Source organism: Ursus arctos, unplaced genomic scaffold (genome assembly GCF_023065955.2).
Source record: "Ursus arctos isolate Adak ecotype North America unplaced genomic scaffold, UrsArc2.0 scaffold_32, whole genome shotgun sequence".
NCBI classification, from domain to species: Eukaryota; Metazoa; Chordata; class Mammalia; order Carnivora; family Ursidae; genus Ursus; species Ursus arctos.
Genome location: NW_026623008.1, coordinates 8,859,125 through 8,879,481, shown reverse-complemented (window position 1 = coordinate 8,879,481; position 20,357 = coordinate 8,859,125). Strand labels below are relative to the sequence as shown.

General features: G+C 43.5%; 1 protein-coding gene across 5 annotated transcripts in view; it reads right to left on the bottom strand.

Moving 5' to 3' along the window:
- VPS13D (vacuolar protein sorting 13 homolog D) overlaps positions 1 to 20,357 on the bottom strand; it is a 253,616-nt gene that overhangs the window by 176,758 nt on the left and 56,501 nt on the right. For all 5 annotated transcript variants that reach the window (XR_007190630.2, XR_007190631.2, XR_007190632.2 and 2 more), the window contains 7 exons: positions 17,546 to 17,768; positions 12,804 to 13,014; positions 10,525 to 10,696; positions 10,242 to 10,354; positions 7,665 to 7,877; positions 4,198 to 4,463; positions 2,707 to 2,840 (listed from right to left, as the gene is read on the bottom strand). Coding sequence is in view for 1 of the 5 variants with exons in the window: in XM_026519809.4 (XP_026375594.1) it covers positions 2,707 to 2,840; positions 4,198 to 4,463; positions 7,665 to 7,877; positions 10,242 to 10,354; positions 10,525 to 10,696; positions 12,804 to 13,014; positions 17,546 to 17,768 (1,332 nt within the window). In the remaining 4 variants the exon portion in view is untranslated. The remainder of the gene's footprint in view (positions 1 to 2,706; positions 2,841 to 4,197; positions 4,464 to 7,664; positions 7,878 to 10,241; positions 10,355 to 10,524; positions 10,697 to 12,803; positions 13,015 to 17,545; positions 17,769 to 20,357) is intronic.

The following is a 20,357-nucleotide window of genomic DNA, read 5'->3' as shown; positions in this document are numbered from 1 at the left end:
ACAGACACATGAAAAGACGCTCAACATCACTCATCATGGGGGAAACACAAATCAAAAACCACGATGAGATACCACCTCACACCTGTCAGAATGGCTAAAATTAACACCACAACAAACAACAGGTGTTGGCAAGGACGCGGAGAAAGGGGAACACTGCTGCACTACTGGAGGGAATGCAAACCGTATAGCCACTGTGGAGAGCAGTATGGAGGTTCCTTGAAAAGTTAAAAATAAAAATACCCTATGACCCAGCAATTGTACTACTAAGTATTTGCCCAAAGGATATAAAAACATAGCTTTGAAGGGATACATGTTCATAGCAGCATTATGGACAATAGCCAGGGGTGCCTGGGTGGCTCAGTCGGTTGGGCAGCCAACTCTTGATTTTGGCTCAGGTCATGGTCTCTGGGTGCTGGGATCAAGCTCCGAGCTGGGCTCCATGCTCAGCATGGAGTCTGCTTGAGGATTCTCTCCCTGTCCCTCTGCCCCTCCCCCTGCTCTCTCTCTCTCCCTCTCTAAAATAAATAAATCTTAAAAAAAAAAAAAAAGCCAAACTATGGAAACAGCCCAAGCGTCCATCGACAGGTGAACGGATAAAGAATATGTGGTATGTATTTCACAATGGAATATTACTCAGCCATCAGAAAGAATGAAATCTTGTGATTCGCAATGACAGAGCTAGAGTGTACCATGCTAAGTGAAATAAGTCAGTCAGAGAAAGACAAATACCATATGATCTCACTGGTATGAGGAATTTTAAAAACAAAACAGAGGAACATATGGGAGGGGGATAAAAAGAGGGAGAGAGGGAAACAAACCATAAGAGACTCTTAACGATAGAGAACAAACTGAGGGTTGATGGAAGGAGGTGGGCGGGGAGGGGCTAGGGGTGATGGGAATTAAGGAGGGCACTTGTGATGAGCACTGGGTGTTGTAGGTAAGTGACGAACCACTGAATTCTGCTCCTGAAACCAATATTACACTAAATGTTAACTAACTAGAATTTAAATAAAAATTTGAAAAAAACGAAGGAAAAAAAAAGAATTGTACAGAAGAAAGCATTCATGTTGGTCTCCCTTGCTCCTTCCCCTTTTTTGAGGGGTGGGGGATATTCTCTAGTACTCTTGGAAAACATGTGAAGCCAAGCTCCTTTACTATACTCAAAATCAACTCATTTGGCTTCCTTTATAAATTCTCCCCCAGTGATGTACCAAGGCAGTGGGGGGGAGGGGTCTTAAAATTCAGATCCAATTGTGCTGCCTGAGGAACAAGACTAAAAGGAATTTCCAGGAATCTCAAATATTTTGCCATATAGTTTTTCTAAGACTTTAGAGCAAAAAAAAGTTTCATTTTCCTTTTTTCTTTAGGGCCTTTTGCTACACCAAACTCAATTGTATCTGACAGTTCATTAATGAATCACCAATATTTTCCATTCAAAGCTGGTACTGGAGAGGCTTGGAAAGCAGAAGAACTACAATTTCATGATCAACTCACATCACACCAGCATGTAAATCCTTCCTCTCAAACTGAGGTTTCTTTACATGAGAGAAACAAACAATCAAGAAGTGAAATCTCTACAGGTTTTATTCAGCTATATCTGATGAGAGAGAAAAAAAAAAGTGCCATATGCTGCTGACAGTGAAAATAAGTTTTGTTCATTCGACCTCTGAAATACCACTGGAAAGAATAGGGCATGAAAAGTTCAATCATGAAGGGAAAGGAAATGATGAGTAACCTGGACCAAATATTCTAATATTATAACAAGAGGAACGTTAGCGGAGATCAGTGGATTAAGAACACTTGATAGAAATAATAATCTGGGGGCGCCTGGGTGGCACAGCGGTTAAGCGCCTGCCTTCGGCTCAGGGCGTGATCCCGGCGTTATGGGATCGAGCTCCACATCAGGCTCTTCAGCTATGAGCCTGCTTCTTCCTCTCCCGCTCCCCCTGCTTGTGTTCCCTCTCTCGCTGGCTGTCTCTATCTCTGTCGAATAAATAAATAAAATCTTAAAAAAAAAAAAAAAAGAAATAATAATCTGCCTCATTTCTCCTTCCCTCTCCACAACCCTGACTTTAAAAGAAACAGAGAAGTTTATACTTAATATTGCATAATGTAATTTTCAGGCTACAAAGGCCACTCCATTGCAAAGAATCTCCTTCGTGAGATTAAATTAGAGCCGACAGCAGCACTATCAGAGACTCCCTCCATTAGGTTACGCATGCGTCTCCAGAGAGATCCTTTACAGATTAGATATTCCTAAAAGCATAATACATAAAATCCTTCACACCTTTTAAAAACAAGTTTCCAAGACCACAAAGCCCTAGGTCTTCACAGAGACAACTCAACGCCGGGAAGGGGACTCGGGGAAATGAGGACTGCTTCCCCACCTTGACTAATTTGCCCAGGACTAGACCCGCAGACATAGTACTGGGAACTGGAAGAGTTTCACTGAACTTCTCGAGGAAGGGACGATGTAAGAGCAAGAGGCCCAGTCCCTCGGCATATTTACAACCTGACGCTGGAGGACTGACTTCACATATAAGGATAACCTGGAAGATCTGAGGACAAAACAAAGAGAGGGGGGCTAGAGTTCTCCAACTCCATTAATTATTTCCCCTAATGAAAGCTGAGGAGGTAAATTCTCTTCCATATGCTTTTCTCTTAAGCCAAACATTAAGTATTTTAATCGACCCAGAGACTTCTTACCTCAATGCCAAACAAACTTCCTGAAAAGGGGCGATCGACAAATCGGGGCTTATAGGTGAGCACTGTGGTGCCTTTGAGAATAATGGCATTGGTATCGAAGCAGGACACATCTTCAACGACCACAAACTCCGTGCCTGGAAAGGACAGCATTGTCAATCAAGCCAAAGCTGGGAAGCTGGAAAGCACCAGGCTGTTGCAAACTAGGCAACTCATTTACGCCGGGCAGGGGGGACATGAGCCAACAAGACCTGTTCTCCAGGATGTTTGTCGACACTCTGCTTCACCGCCACCCTGAACAAATTCTCTGTATCTGGCCAGGCACAGCTGAGCCAAAAGAGCACTGCACAGGCAGAAAAGACTGGGAAGCAGTGTCTCTTCTCTCTTTAGAATGTATTTTTAAGGAGCGCCTGGGTGGCTCAGTTGGTTAAGTGTCTGCCTTCTGCTCAGGTCATGATCCCGGGGTTCTGGGATAGAGTCCCATGTCAGGCTCCCTGCTCAGCAGGGAGACTGCTTCTCCCCCTCCTGCGGCCCCCCGCCTCCGCTTGTGCTCTGGCTTGCTCTCTCTCTCAAATGAATAAATTAAAAAAAAAAATCTTTAGTATGTATTTTTAAGCTAAGTCTCCTGGGAGGACTATGAGATATTCAGAAGCCCAGGAAATCAACCCTTCTCCAAGCAATGACCTGTTTAAAAATCCCGGAAATAGATACACGTCCTAATGCTGGTCGGGCAGGGAAAGGCACAACATCATCTACATAGCTATTCCAGTTGTTTACAAAGAACATATACTAATTTAAACGTAGATTTTTTTGAAATTACTAAATGCACAGTTTTCTACTCGTTTGTACATGGCAAATTTACTTTTCGTTTTCATCAAAACCCATGTTTAGACTGAACTTTTGAAACGAAACCCATTTAAAGTGCACTGCGCTGGCCAGCTCCTTCCAAACCACTGAGCAGTAGTTGGGCTACATCACAAACACAAGAAAAGATACACAAATACATACAGATCTACTAGGAGAGTTCGCTAGTTAACAAAAACCACAGTAAATCTGTTTGTAAAGGAACATATTCTTTTTGTAAAGAAAATAACAATCCCCTCACTTAATTTATCTTTAAACTGAGATTTTCACACGTCAGATTTGCCTAAACTCAGTCAGGCACATCTGTTGGAGCACTGAAGATCAAACGGAAAATTGAAGCCAGATTTAATACTCGGGGAAAAAGACCACTGGCCAGGCAGTGCTCAAGCTGGGCATGTGCCATGGGCAGGCGGAGCAGACGGCCCAGAACCCTGCAGCCTTGAGTGTGAGCCAGCAGTTCACACCAGAAAATGGAGGTCAAGAATTTCAACACTTGCTGATCTGTATGCAAATGTGTAAGTGCTCACACTTACATCCGAGAAGGTGAGCACTGTGAAGACATCTGAGAAGACACAGATTGAGCCTGACATGCAGACTGAGAATCGGTGACTCACACCTACATGTGCTCACCTGTTACATTGACCTTGACCTCCAGGTGCCTTTCAGTGGACACAGGAAGGGAAGACCGCTTGGTAACTACTCCACTTTTCACAGTTTTGGGGACTACAGCAGATTCGCTGCTGGAGTTGCGGTGGCGAGAAGGAGTAACATTAGTCTGTTTCTTAATATCGCTGGGAGTGTGAAGAAAATCATGGACTAACAGCAGCCAGTCAAATATGAGGAACACACGCAGATTGTTGAGAACGACCGTAAAACAGGACGAATCCTTCGTAGATCTGCAAGGAAAAAGATTTAACAAAAAAATAGAACAGGAAAGGAGAAATGTATTTTATGAAGTTGCAAGTGTATTACTCAGCTTGGGCAGGTGTTTTTCCAGTATTTTTTAAATTGACCGCTCTGGGTATCAATAAACTATGAATAATAGTTTAATAAGATATTCAGTGTATGTTTTCAAAAGCTAATCATATTTTTAGGCTGTAAGAAAGCAGTATAGTGCCATCCAGCAGTTCTCAACCAGGAGTGATTCTGTCCCCCAGAAGGCTTCTGGCAATGTCTGGAGACATCTGTGACTGTCACAACACGGGACGGGGGTGTGGTTTGCTATGGGCATCCAGTGAGCAGAGGCCAGGGATCCTACTAAACACCCCGCAACAGACAGGACAGCCCCACAACAAGAAGAATCTAACCTAACACGTCAATCGTGCCGAAGCTGAGAAATCTCGGTGCAGTAGAAAGAGCACAGGCTAAAATCCAGTCACTTACAAGTTGTGTTATCTTGGATAAGTCGCCTACCTTCTCTGAGCCTGTTTCCTCACTTATAAAATGAGAAATATGAACACTGTAAAAGACAAAAGCACCAGGCACGTAACAGGTGTGTGTGTTCAGTAAATGTCAGCTGCCTTCCCTACAGGCTACTTCAAGATCAGTGAGGCGCCCTTTCTTTGATGTTTGGGATCACTTCTTCACAAACACCGAATGTACACACTAGTACTAATTCTCCAGCTGGATCTGACCAGAGAGCCCAGATCTTTAGGCTGAGAAGGAGGACAAACAAGATGACATTTATGTGTGGGCATAACCCCAAGCACCCCAGAAGCGGAGTTGGGGGAGGGCGAGAAACAATAGTGGTTTTGTAGGCTCCATGACCCCGAATTCTCTATTTGAGGTGAAAAGCCACGGAGGACCCCAAGCCTAGTCTCAAACTGGTGAGGCTCTACCAGAATATGAGTGGGCAGAGACGGGTGGGACAGAGGAAAGTGGGCTCAGGATACCTTTAACGGTTTTCTGGGTTGACTTTGTTCTGTGAGCTCAAAAGTGACTTTGGGGCTCCAGCTACTACCCGTACCTGGTTACCTCCCCTAAAAGGGGCTCCTATCCAGCAAAAGCGGATTCTGAGATGTTTTTAAGTCTGGCTTCTCTGGTCTCTTGTTTCTCCTAAACCTGGCTCACTGCCTCTGGAGAAAGGGCACAGTGATGCATGTCTCCCTCATACAGTCACAGCATTTTTCACAGAAACACTTTACTCTTTTGTATTAGAGAAAAAATGTTGCCCTCAGTAAAATTTTTCCACCCCATTTTGAACACAGATCGTCAGAGTTATTCACTAACTGAAAAGTCAAAGTATGTCTGATACCCTTTTCTGGAAAATATTTCAAGCCTTTAAACACTGTGAAGTGATTTATATTTGACACACATAATCCCAACAGAAGAGCAATTCTTCTTGAGACACAGAAAGCGTTCAAAAGTTCCAATCAAGAGAACATGTTAACCCCTCTCACTCACAATGGTATTTCTGTTCACAAGAGCCAAGGTAAGACTTTACTATTTGGCTCCAAGAAATTATACACCTCCGGTATATAAACAGAATAATATCTCAAGGCTCCTTGTGTATTAAAAATATGATCGGTGAGACAACATCTAGCTGTTAGATTAAGAAGCTCGATCAATAATACAGCAAACCCAAAAGGAAATGGTTTCTGCAGAAGGACCAAATACAGGGAAGCCTCCTGCTCAGATAAACATCTTCAAATGAAAGAACCACAAATCACAGCCAGCTTAGCTTCTGACCACAGTCAGCCAGATGACTAGACACAAGTGGCCACACCTGAGGACTGTTCGAAGGGACATGGGCGCTGAGATCAGAGGCCCTGGTGTGAGTCCTGGCCACTTCACTCACCCACCGTGTTACCTTGGAGAGGTACTCAATGCCCTCCTAGCTTCTATTGCTGCATCTGTAAAATGGGGCAGAAGCCACCTGATTGGCAAATTTGCCAGCAGGATTTAAGTATGACAGTAGGGAAAGTGGATGGCTCGTGGAAGGACTCAGTAAGAGGCAATGCACATTCTCAATTCTGAACATCCAAAAAGTTCAGGCAAAGGTTTGACTGTCCACTTTGCTAGACTTCCTAAAGGCATATGGAGAGTGACCATGACCTCTCCCTAAAGGAAATCTCAACCCTGAGAACTCACTGTGCAGCACACTGAAATATATCAAGTAAAATCAAGCATATGAACACAAGAAAAATTTTGATCTTTTTTTCTCCATGAGGTTTTTCCCAGTCTTTTTACTTACTAGTTTTTATTTACAGCATATCTGATAACATTAAGCACTAATGGAATAGAACTAACATTGCTTCCAAAGGTCTCCTTTTGGATTTGCATTGGAGGATTTTGGATCAAACCTATTTTTTCAGTTTTCAGGTCTATCCTCACTTACCTATAAAATCTTACAGTAGTATATCATAAAACAACACCAGCTACATCAGTAATAATCATAAGAGCTACCATCTGTGCCAAGCAACAGGCCAGAATTACTTACTTAATTACTGCCTCCACCCTGTGAGGTGGGTACAGTCATCCTCTTCTATCTTACAGAGGAGAAAATTGCAGGTCAAAGTGGTTGAACTTGTCCTAGGACACACAGCTAGAAAGTGGTTGATCAAGGTTTTGAGGCCAGATCTGTACGATTCCAAAACATACACTCATTATACTCACACCACTTTCTAGCATAATACCAGGAAGAAAAACATAATCTAGTCCAAAGAGGCTAAAGCTCTTTTAAATGGAGAAGTGGGTTAGCAAGACATGCATAGATAAATCAATAATGCAAGTCAAAACCACCTTCCTTCCTATAATTTCTATAGACCAAACGTCCTCTTTCCTCTTAAACAAGAATCACTTCTTCCTTCCTCAATTTGCTTTACATATTAGAACAGAGATGAGACATTGATTTTAAGACTCCGGGCTCATCCTAAACTTTTTTTTAAAGCAACAGAGACATCTTTTGGCCAATAAATGCAACTGCAAGGTGACAGGAACACTCAATTATGTGAGCTGCACCGGTGAGCCATTCTCTAGTTATCTTTCAGTGACTCCTCAGTCCTGGGATGTTCTAAAGCTGACAGAGCCCTGGCCCACTGGCCACAAAAGGAAGTTTCTTGATAAAGAAATGGAGAGTCGGGGTCTGGATCCACTACCTGAAATGCAGTTCCATCTGAATGGATCCTTGGGTCGTGCTGCTGTTCCTGGAAGGCTGAAAAATACAGCTGAATACGTTTGTCATGCCAGGACTGGCCTTCTGCCCGGCATAGCGGGTGTCAAAAGCCATCATGGAATGGGAAACCAAGTTAATGGACTTGGTTTGGTTGGAAAAGCTTTCATAGAGCAGTTTACATTTTTTGAAGTCGAATCTAAAAGGGAGAAAACAGATAGGATATTAAACTCTTTCATTTCACAAAATCATCTAAGTTCAAGACAACAGAACAAAATCATAAGTATACCTGAGCTTTATGAAGGAGAATAACTTTCACTGATTTTGTTAACAGACTCCCCAAAAAGGATTTAGAGCCATTGTGCCCTGCCTCTTACTTTTCAGTTCCAGGAAGATGCTCTTGTCCACAGGAACTCCATGAGGAATAACGTTATCTACTATATCTGGGTGTATTAGCATTCTCGTTTCTCATCTCAAGTCTGAGAAGGCTATATATGTGTAACAATCCCCGAGGGATGGGAAGGGTCCTGTTAGACCTTCATCTGTCAACTCCTAGCCTGCCTGCAGGATTCTCTCTCCAGAGACTGCCACATTTTTATTTAACCACTATAGCTTCCTGGAAACAACCAGAACAAATAATACTCTTCATATAGAGAAATAATGTAACTGATCCATCAAGAGGAAGTGCATTTGATGCTGCCTTTTTTTTTAATAACAGAGAAAGCTGCAATGTGCAATTCATCATTTATTCAGTACCATCATGACATTCCATACAGAATTATTTCATTTTGTAAAAAACTAAGGGCATAGCTAGTCATCAGGAAAAAAGATGCTGGCTTGCAAGATAATCTGGGACCCAAGCTTCATTATACCATTTATTCAACTGAGTTAGACATAGGCCAGGATGGATTCTCGAGGCAAAGACAAAGAAGAAGAAGAAGAAGAAAAAAAAAAAAAAGATTGTTTCCGTAGGGAAATTTCTAGACTTTGAAGTCCTGTTTTCAAATACTGAACCACTTTTCCAGCCATATGACTTTACCCTAGGTAAAAATTCCTTCTGGACAATAGAATTCATATCTGCCCAATCTCACATGATCGTCAAGAGATCAAAATGAAAAGGTGATCAAGTGTGAAAACACAATGCAGTCCTCAAGGTTCCACACCAGTCATGACAAATTCTTGGTCCACCCAGACCACGTAAGTGATACACTCAGTGAGTCACCAGGCAACACACGCCCTATCTAAAGGCTGCCCAAGAAGCTCCTCAGTGAACACACGGGCACGTAGTCAAAGCTTTCAACTTCTCAAAAGAGGCTGAAATCCAAATTTTCTATGTGACGTCCCCCAATTTTTAAATGTTGGCTGGGGAGGCAGTCAGCAGGGCCACTCCCCGATTAGGCAGACGCCCCCCAGCCCATACTTCTGACCCCTCTGCACTCTGTGGGGCCGTGCTCTGACTCCATGAGGGGGGTGGCACATTTGGGCCATTCAAGACCACTGCGGGACCCCTGGCTTTCTCGCTGGCACATCGAGACGCCGGCTGCTCTCTCAGCCACGGTGACCGCAGCCAAAGAGCAGCCTGACGGCCACCATGGACACACGGCCTCTTTTTTGCCCCCCACCCCCACCATATCAGTTTTTATTTATTACTACTTTTTAAGCTGTTGAAGACATAGCACCGCAGCAAGATTACATTAGGAATGTATTATAATAAGACTTTTTCACTGAAGCCTAACACCTTCCTACACCCCAGGCTCTTTGGAATGCTTCCCCCTTTCCTTGCACCTGAAGTACAACCGTGGTAGCTCTTTGTCTCTCCCCGTATACATGCAGATACCGCATTATGTTAAAGGTATGTTCTACGGACATCATTAGCAGCATTACGAGCTCTCCCTAACTGTGGTGCTAGAATCCAGTACTTGTAAAACTCCAGTAGATTCGGAGCGGGGAGGGGGGTGGGGGAAGGGGAGCGGGAGGTACAGGCTTCCAGGTGTGGAATGCATTAGTCACGATGATCGAGAGCACAACACAAGGAATATAGTCATGGTATTGTAACAGTGTCCTGTGGTGACGGATGGCGGCTGCACTCGTGGTGAGCACAGCAAAACGCTCAGGGAAGCTGAATCACTATGTTGTACACGTGAAACTAACCTAACGCTGTGTGTCAACTATACGATTTTTCTAAACAGTGCTGACATAAAAACAAAAAAAAGAAAAAAAAAGAAATAAAAAACCAACACCAGTAGATTCTCAGGAAAGTTTTGCATAATATCTGCAGTTCTTTCAAATGCATCGGTTTCAGCACCAGGTGTGGAGGCCACTGAAACGTCCTAATAACCTGTCTTTACTGACAAAGCAATGAATTTAAACTTTGAAAAAGCACGATGTAGACCAACCCAAAAGCACTGTGCAGAGCACCTCCGGTCGTGAACCACCACTCTGCAACCTCTGCTCTACGCTAAAGCGGATTCCAATAAAGCGAAATATGTGTACTGTCTGGGGTACTGTCACTGTCACTGTCACGTCAGCCGCTAGGTGTAAACCAGCACTCTGAAAGTCATACCTGGCTAAGGACCCAGTACTTTCTTTTCCTTTTGGATCTTTCAGCTCCAGACTTACATTCACCATGTCGATGAGGAAGCACATGCACGTGTACACTTCTCCACTGAGAATAGTCTGCAAGAGGAAAATGCCAATCTGAAAAGGGGGTTAATATGTCAAGACAGTAATTTGCTCGTTGTTCCATCTTGTCTTCGCAGGTGAGCTGGAGGGATCCACGCACGAGGTGGCCATCAGCTGGGACGGCAAGAGTTAAGAGTTACGGGGCAGCACGAGGTCTCACTCACGTGAATTCTTGGGTCTTGTAAATCATAAGGCCGCATAAATTCCTCAATGGGCTCTCCGAGGTTGTTCTCCAATAAACCACGAATCAGCTTGTATTTGTACAGATCCAGGGAGCAGTGGACTGAGGAGAGATTGCCATGGATAGATATGTCTGGCACCGTATGACTTATTTCTCTGAGGAAAGAAAAAAAAAGTCACTTTGGCAAACAAATCGGCAACTTAACACCGACAAAGCTCACACCCAGACGTAAGGAAGAGCTAAAATGCACCCGCCTACGTTATCCATCAGTTCATTCCTAACTTCCAGTAATAAAAATTTCATGTGGCTCAAGTGGAGCACATGAGCACAACTATGTCCTGCTTCGGCTACAAAAAGCCCCTTTTTTCTCGAAATATGCATTTATAAAGTCCCCAAATCGGAGTTGGCTAAGTAATCTATTAATAAGGAAAAATCTCATGAGACCCAGAAAGAGCTGAAACATTACCGTTGGGGAGGCAATAAAGAAATGGCAACCTCTACATTTAACTCTTCGGCTCTCATGTTAACTAAAGGCGGACACCAATGTTTCACACGGAGCCCAGATGGGACGTCAGGATAAAAGGTGAATCTGTTACTTGTCTCTGCTGAGATGGGCGGGAGTAGGACTGAGATGCCCGGGCCAGGGGGTAGTACACCTTGTCCCACACGAAAGAGCTTTTCCCCCCACCCTCCCGGGGAGAAGTGGGCACCGTGGCTCCTGCAGACACCATGCTCTGAGCACGTGAAGTAGAGGACAGGGATGGAAAGCAGAAGAATGTAAAAAATTACTCTGTCTGCAGAGCAAAACTATATATGATCAAGTAAAGAAAGCAGTGATGCAAGCCACACGAGAAGAGCTGGGAAGGACTACCCAGCGCCCTCTCAGCTTCCTGCTTCTGGGGTGCAAGCAGCTGAGAGGGTATCTCGTACCGAGTTATCACTGCCTATAGGGGCTAACAGTATAATCACTGCACATAAACAGTGATGGAAGCGAAGCGGGTCAAGTTTACATAATCAGAGTAACAAAGCACATTTTTGGGGGGGAAAGCATTACTTGAAAAGAAAACAAAGTGTTCCATTTCTAAATAACGAAGCTCCTCCTAAGATTGCTAGGCCAGTAAAACCAGAGAGAGCCCATGCCAAGCATAACTGAGCGCCAGCCAGGCAGCACTCGAATAACAAGTAAGAATGAAATGCAAAAATCCCAGGGAGAGCAGCTACACGGTGTCGCTAATGCACAGAGAAACAAAAAAGTGGCATTAAATGGCTCGCCCAAACCCCAGAACCACAAAGGGAGTGGCCAAAGACGGATTAAAATCGCACTCCCCACAAGTAACGAGACTGCTTGTCAAAATGCTGCAAAGGAGAACGTCTTTCATGACTTGACAGCCACGGCCGTCTCTGTAGTTAAAATGCAAGCGTTGCTGCTTTCTCCAAAATGAATGCCCCAAACGGACAGCCATCGTGCACGGGGCACAGCAGCTCCCAGCTGGGCGCGTGGGCCAGGCCAGCATGAGCACCGCCAGGGGACCTTGCTCACATCACCCAAGGCTCGGCCCTGAGACTCAGGTTCTGGTGGTCTCAGGTGAGGTCTGGGAACATTTATATTTAAGATGTTTCCCAGACGATCCCATGGAAGTAATGACAACTGAAGCAATACTCTAAACTGCAGAAATGTGTTTGAGGCCAATGAAAAGGTAAATTAGAGTCAGCTCATTGCCTTTATGGAGTACTTTCAGATTGCTTAATGGAGCAAAAATGGGCAGAACTGCATCTCAACAGTTATTCTGATTAAAATGGAGCTCCAGGGTAAGTAGCAACACCAGGTCCAGAATCTATTGTGCTTGGAAAATATAAGCCAATGTCACCTCTTCCAAAATACGTTCCCTGTCATCACCACCTCCCTACGTCCACCAAAAGCCATGCTACATTCGTGTCCCTTCGTCTTTGTTTCCAAGGCCTCAGGGGCAATCCTATAACACAGTTTATAACACTGAGTCAAACTCTAAATTAGAATCACCTTCTAATTTGCCTTCCGATATCCCTCTATCAACACAACATAAGCTCCATAAAGGCAGAAGGTTTTTCTTCCCAACACAGTAGACCTCCCATCTAGTATACAGCTGGGACTCCATAAATATTTGCGACATAGAAGAAATAAGTGAACACCTATTCTCTTCCAGACTTACCTTCGCAGCACTGATCTCCAAGTTATTAAGATTCTACCTACAATAGATAATGATCCAGATATAAACCACTCACTTGTCCAAGTTCCTTTCCACCTGCAATTTCAGCCGACAAGGCTCAGTTAGGAGACTCCCTCCCGTCTGCCGCACGAAATAGGAAGGGAATACCAGATCTCCACTGCTGTCGTCTGAGGCCTTAGAATACTCTCGTGGACGTCTCTCTGCAGCAAAGATGTCCATGTCTTGTAGATCCACGACAATGCAATCCAGCAGGCAGACATGGTCTTCTACATGCACCCAACGGAAGAGAGAGAATGAAGAAAATAAGACCCGGAAAGGACCGGCTCCGGACACAACTAAAAAGCTAAACAAAGTTCATTCTGTCTTTGGAAAATGTTCAGAACTGTCTGCTTCAAAAAACCTGAGCATCCAAAAGTCTGCACTCTGGCACCAAGGCCTCCCTATGTGATGATCCCTGCACTAGACACTTCCTGTCCGCTCCCCTTCCACGTCACCCACATGCTACTGTCCTGAGACACAAGCTGAGCCTAAAGGATTTATGACCGACATGATTGGACAGCCATCCCTCCCAAGGAGAGGATGCGACCCAAAGGCTTACAAAGTTTTCCAGCACCAAAATTCTTTTCTTAAACAAATATGTCATCATTTCCGCTACCACCAACCTCATCCAAACCACCATCATTCTGCCTGGCACCCCAGAAGCTCCCCTCCAATATACCTACACCATTCCCTCCTGGCCCTCACAAAACCATTCTGCCCGCAAAATACCTGAGTAATCCTTAAAAAAATAAATGAGACCATAACATTCTCTTCCTTCTACGCTTTAATGATTATGCTTAATCCAAAGTTGTTTCTGTAAAACTCCTCCTAAATCCTTATAAAACCCTGCATAAGCCCACTGCCTACTTTTCCAACCTCCTCTCGAGCCATTCTCCACCCTGCTCCTGAAGCCTCGGGCTCACTGGCCTTTATCTCCCAAAACTTCCAAGCCCTTCACTATCGGAACAGCCTTACCTATGGCATCACCCTCCCCTCTCAATCTCAACTGGGTCCTCTCTGTTCTTTCTCCTGCACCATTCTGTCTTTCCTAGAACATCTCAGTATGTCCGCATTTAGAGGCCTGCGTGGTGACCCTCTCATCTTCTACGCAGAGGGGCAGGAGCCGTGTCTAATAGCAAGCTAATATCCAGCAGAGCCAGATATCACATCAGCATTCAGCCCGCACTACATACCAGTTCTTCAGACTTAAAATTTATTTGTGCAAATATGTTTAAAACACCTACTTTGTGCCAGCTACTTTCTAAATCCAGGACACTATTCTAGGGTACAGCAGTGAACAAAACATACAAATATCTTTTCCACCATGAAGCTTATATTCTAATATAAAATTGTAAATTTATAAATTCTCCCCCAAATTAATCTATTTCTTTAATATAATTCCAGTCAAAATCCCAAAAGAGAATTTTTGAGGTGGGGGGGGGGGGGAGCAGAACTTGACAAAATAATCCTTAAGTTATTTTAAAAAAAAATTAAGGGTATTCATCCCATGAGATGATAAAACATGGGGAAGGTGTTTCTGAGTGTGTTATTGGAAGCGGAACACACAGAGGAAAGTAACAATGGATCTAGCTACATGGAAATTAAAGAGTTCTACAGGACAAAAACAGCATGAATAAAAAGGGCAAAGGAGAAACTGGAAAAAAAACTGCAATATATTTGACAGATAATAGGGAAATGGCCCCACTTTATAAAGATCTGAAAATCTGTAAGAAAAGAATACACAAGTAGGAAAACTGGCAAGGAACGTGACAGGCACTTCACTACAAAAAGAAAACCATCCCAGTATGTATATGAAAATATATCCAACCTCATTAGGATCTAATAAATGCACACACACACACACACACACTCTCTCTCTAAATAAAATAAATAAGTAAATAAATAAAGCAGTTCTTTATTTTTTACTATTTTGATAAATACGTGGAAGAGACAGAAGTGGAAGTGATCTGGTAGAAGGGGGTGGGGGGAGGTATAAAGGGCTTCAGAGACTCCCTGGGTCATCATGGAACCCTAAGGATACACGAAGAAGTTTGAAAACCACTACTTTAATCGCATCGTAATCATAAACAAAGAAATTCCAGAAACAGCAAACAGGAAGGAGAAATACCATTTGGAGAGAGATCTTTCCATCGACCTCTAAAACATCCCAAATCACTTCTCATAGGCATCCGCCCACACAGAAGGCTGGCCCTCCTACTCCTCACTGTCCTCACAGCAACAGCAGGAGGTAGCAAGTGTTGGGTGGCACCATGCGCACCCCCTCCACGCTCCAGACGCGTTACGTATAGAGACTGGTGGACAGTATCACGTAGATGAAGGATTCAGCTCTGGGGTCAAACTGCCTAAGTTCATAGTCCGACTCTGCCACTACCCAGGGCAGGTTAAGCTACTTGATCTCTCTCCGTGTGTAAGATGAGGATAAAAATAAGACTCTACAGGGGTCCTATGGGGTGAAATGCAATGATTTATGGAACAACGTGCCATGACATCTGGCACACAATAACTAGTGGCTCCTGGGTGGCTCAGTCAGTTAAGCATCTGACTCTTGATTTTGGCTCAGGTCATGATCTCAGGGTCATGAGATCAAGTCCCAAGTCAGGCTCTGCACTGGGGATGGAGCCCACTTAAATAAAATAAAATAAAAATGGATTAAAAAATAAAAATAAATTTAAAACAGACAGAAGGCCAGACTATATCAAAATAAAAAGCTTCTGCACAGCAAAGGAAACAACAAAACTAAAAGGAAACCTACTGAATGGGAGAAGATATTGCAAAAGACATATCTGATAAAGGGTTAGTATAAGAACTTACACAACTCAACACCAAAAAAACCCAAATAATCCAGTTTAAAGATGGGCAGAAGACACAAACTGACACTTCTCCAAAGAAGACATCCAGATGGCCAAAAGACACATGAAAAGATGCTCAACATCACTCATCATCAGGGAAATGCAAATCAAAACTACAATGAGCTATCACCTCATGCCTGTCAGAATGGTTAAAATCAACAACACAGGAAACAGCAGGTGTTGACGAGGATGCGGAGAAAGGGGAACCCTCTTCCACTGCTGGTGGGAATCCAAACTGGTGCAGCCACTCGGGAAACATTATGGAGGTTCCTCAAAAAATTAAAAATAGAATCACCCCATGATCCAGTCATCATGCTACTGGGTATTTATCCCAAAATACAAAAACACTAATTCGAAGGGATACATGCACCTAATGTTTATAGCAGTATTTGCAATAGCCAAATTATGGTAGCAGTCCAAGTATCCATCAACTGAGGAATGGATAAAGAGGGTGGCTCAGTAGGTTAAGCATCTGCCTTCAGCTCAGGTCATTATTCCAGGGTCCTGGGATCGAGCCCCACATTGGGTTCCCTGCTCAGTGGGGAGTCTGCTTCTCCCTCTCCGTCTGCTGCTCCCCCTGCTTGTGCATGCGCATGTGCTCTCTCTCGCGCGCGTGCAAAAATAAGTAAATAAAACCTTCAAAAAAAAAAAAGAGGATATATACATATGTGTGTATATATATATATATATATATATATATATATAATGGAACATTACTCAGCCATAAAAAAGAATGAAACCTTCCCATTTGCAACAACATGGATGGAACTGGAGAGTACTACGCTCAGTGAAATAAGTAATAAGTAGAGAAAGACAAATACCATATGCTCTCACTCATATGTGGAATTTAAGAAACAAAACAAGCAAAGGAAACGAGAGTGCAAGTGAGAGACAAGCCAAGAACCAGACTCTTAACTATAGAGAACAAACTGACGGTTCTCAGAAGGGAGGTGGAGGGGCGCCTGGGTGGCTCAGTTGTTAAGCGTCTGCCTTCGGCTCAGGGCGTGATCCCGGCATTCTGGGATCGAGCCCCGCATCGGGCTCCTCTGCTGGGAGCCTGCCTCTTCCTCTCCCACTACCCCTGCTTGTGTTCCCTCTCTCACTGGCTGTCTCTCTCTCTCTCTGTCAAATAAATTTAAAAAAAAAATCTTAAAAAAAAAAAAAAGAGGGGAGGTGGAAGGGGGTTGGGTGAAATAGGTGATGGGGCTTAAGACGAGCACTTGTCGTGGTGAGCACAGGGTGATTATGAAGTGCTGAATCACTGTATTGTACACCTGACACTATTATAACACTCTATGTTAACATACTGGAATTAAAAGAAAATAAAAAATTTAATTTAATTTAATTTAAAAAAATCCAAAAGGCCAAAATCAGGCTCTCATCCAGAATGACTAATTCTTAAATTCTAGAGAAGAGCACCAATAACTGGATGGTTCCTGTCTTCGCAAAATTGTTACTTATAATATCTCTGCTGTAACCTAATTCACACTAATATTTTATAAGAGTTCTTTGCTTTTAGAATTAAATAGAATAATACTTAAGTAGAAAGTGGATAGTGTCTGGACAGTGACTTGCAAGGATTTGTCTAAGGATGCAGGAATCATTCTAGTTATACTAATACCATCTTGTGGCAACTACCTTGACCTAAAGGAAAAAGTCCTAAGAGACCACGTAAATCCCTGTATTCACACTGTGTCTTGCTAATTTAACTGTACTTTAGAAGTCACTCACTGCTAAAATCTATATCCTAAGACTCTGAAGCTTTCTAAAACAATATCAAAATCGGATTATCACTACAGACCCACTACCACTATGATGCACTCCTGAGGCACCTGCCACAGTCTCATGAACTCCCCACCTTCGCCATGCAGCTCCTTTCTCCTCTTACCTGGACTACTGGAAACCTGGCCGGCGGAGGGCACGGCTTGCTGCCCTTGCTGCTTGGTCGAGGTACTCGGCACAGACTCACTCCTCAGGCTGCCTAGACTCATTCCAGCAGGAGGCATCATGAACAGCCCCTCGGAATGCGTTCCCTTCGGGTCCTCCGTGCTCGTCATTTTCCTCATACTGTGTCTGGGGGTACCCGTTGGGGAAGCTGAAGGCACAGATTCCTGGGAAGAAACAAAATAAAACTAGAAGGCAGGAATGGGGGTGATGGTATCTTTACTTTGCTGGAAGTCCTATCCCAGTCCCTGGGCTCTTCAAAGACTCTATGACACTTGGCACTTCCCAAGGCCCCCAAATCCCATAAACAAAAGGGTAACAGGGTCATGACATTTCCTGTCACATGTAATTACTTGCAGAGATGTTACTTATAATTCAATACCTGTTGAACACTACAGCAATCTTGCAGGAATACATTATCGTTGGCTTAAGACGCTAACTGTTGGTGGTTTAGTCTAGGTCAAACACAGTGAACGCAGACCTCTCGGCCCTACGATATGTGCTGTGGCTCTGTGGAGGGGAGGAGCTTATTATTCTGAGACTGTATCTACAGCAATATGGTTCCATAGGAATGAAGCCATGGGAGCGTGTCTGCACCTCCTGGAAGTCGCTCCTTCTGGGCTTACGTCTCTCATCTCTTTAAGTAACTGTGCAAATGAAAACAATGGAAAACGTAGGAGGCTGGCCATTCCTATTATGTTTCTGTTCAAGGGCATAAAAATTTAGGGCAAATCCGGAGTACCATAAATTCTGTAATTCTACTGAAAACACTACACGTTTTTCTTATATACTTAGTACCTTCAGTTCGTTGCTAACAGGGGAAATCGTCTTCACCCAAATGATTCCATAACCGACTTTTAAACTTCACCCAAGCCTCCGTGCTGTGCCGCAGGCTTCGGGGCCACGGACCCACCTTCACAGGCACGCTGGGGGCAAGGGCAGGATTTCCTGCCCACGCTGCCCTGTGTGTTCACTATCTCAGCATTTGAAAAGGAGATGGTAATACTGTTCTCCTTCCCAGTTATCTTGAGTACAGTGACTTACAAGTAACGGTGGTGGGGGGGGACCAACTAAAAGTTCTTACTTGCCGCATTTTTTGGGGGGGAAGGCAAATTGCTAGGTAAATGCTCTTTTTTTTTTTTTAAAGATTTTATTTATTTATTCAACAGAGACAGAGACAGCCAGCGAGAGAGGGAACACAAGCAGGGGGAGTGGGAAAGGAAGAAGCAGGCTCATAGCAGAGGAGCCTGATGTGGGGCTCGATCCCAGAACGCCAGGATCACGCCCTGAGCCAAAGGCAGATGCTTAACCGCTGTGCCACCCAGGCGCCCCTGCTAGGTAAATGCTCTTATTTAAATATTTCAACAGTAAAACCCTTCCCCCTTGCTTAGTTTATTTAAACTCTAGAGAGTAGTCGTTGCTCTTTCGCTTGATTCATCTCTACATCCCCTCTCTAGTTGCTTTAAATAAATCAATGGCTTGAGGAATTAACTCAAAGCTTTTGAAAGGCTGACTTAGAAATTATGGTCTAAGCGTGAGTTACGGTTGAGAAGAATGAAAGTAAAAGCATATGTAAAAAAATCCAAGCCTGCACTCATTAAGACATGGATTTGTGTAAAACAATCCCAAACACACTGGAGTCAGGGGAACTCAAAGGCAAATAACCCCTCCGTGAGCTTTGATTTCAGGATTACTTCCTGTTCTTTAACCACTGGAATGCATACTAGACAAACCTCACACATGCAAATACACTAAAGGGAAAATGTAAACGCAAAGTGATGTTTGGTGAAGAAAGCAAGTCTTCACTTCATGTAGGCCTAGATCAACCGAGCTGACTGTGCCTGTGGAGAGGTGAGCTCCGCAGAGGGCTTTATCTGATTACCAAGGCTTTACCAGGCGACACACTCCAAGCAGCCCTTAGGGAATTCTACAGAACAATCCCTGGCACATAACAAGATAAAAGTTTTTCTAGGATTTAAGGAAATCAGATTATCAAGAAATTACTGCCTAGAGCCAAAAAAACAAAAGAAATTTCCTTTATTGGTCCTTAAGAAAGCCCTTCTCTGGACACAGGAGGGAAGTGACTCATCAAAGAGACAAAAAGGTGATAAGCAGGCTTTCCCAAGTACGTGGTACCTAAAGAGTTAGTTCTTGAAAGGTTTTCTTTTTAAAGAAATGAATGTGAATCGACTGCTGAATCCCATAAGGTTTTTCAGAATAACCAGGAGGCAAAAAGTGTATTTATACCTTGAAGAAAAAGTGATCCTTGTACGCACTGCCACTTAAAATCAAATCCTCAAAAACAAATACAGGAAAAGTCTTTGATTAAAATGCTACAGACTGTGTGCTGTTATTTGGCTTATTTAACAAAGCAGAAACTCATGCGCAAAAATTTCTTCAAATATTTTGGCAATTCTTTAGAGGCTATCTTCTGAGTTAGCTCATGAGCCCATATATAGATATGACTGATAGAGAACACCAGTCCTTTACCTTTTTAGGAAGGAGAGGGAAACAAAAATAGTATTATTCGACCTGATGACCCATTCTGGTTCTAGCTGATCTCTTCCTAAAAAATCTAGTTCTCAAAACAAAGATTTACCACAGACACAGATATGCTGTAGAGCTTACTGTCGGCTCAAAAGATGCTCCAAAGGAGGGATTCAGCTCTCCCTCGGGCAGAGCTGGAATGAGATTTTGGAACAAAGTGTCCCAAGGTGATGGTGAGGACAACCTTCATGTGCAAACAGAAGTTCTGA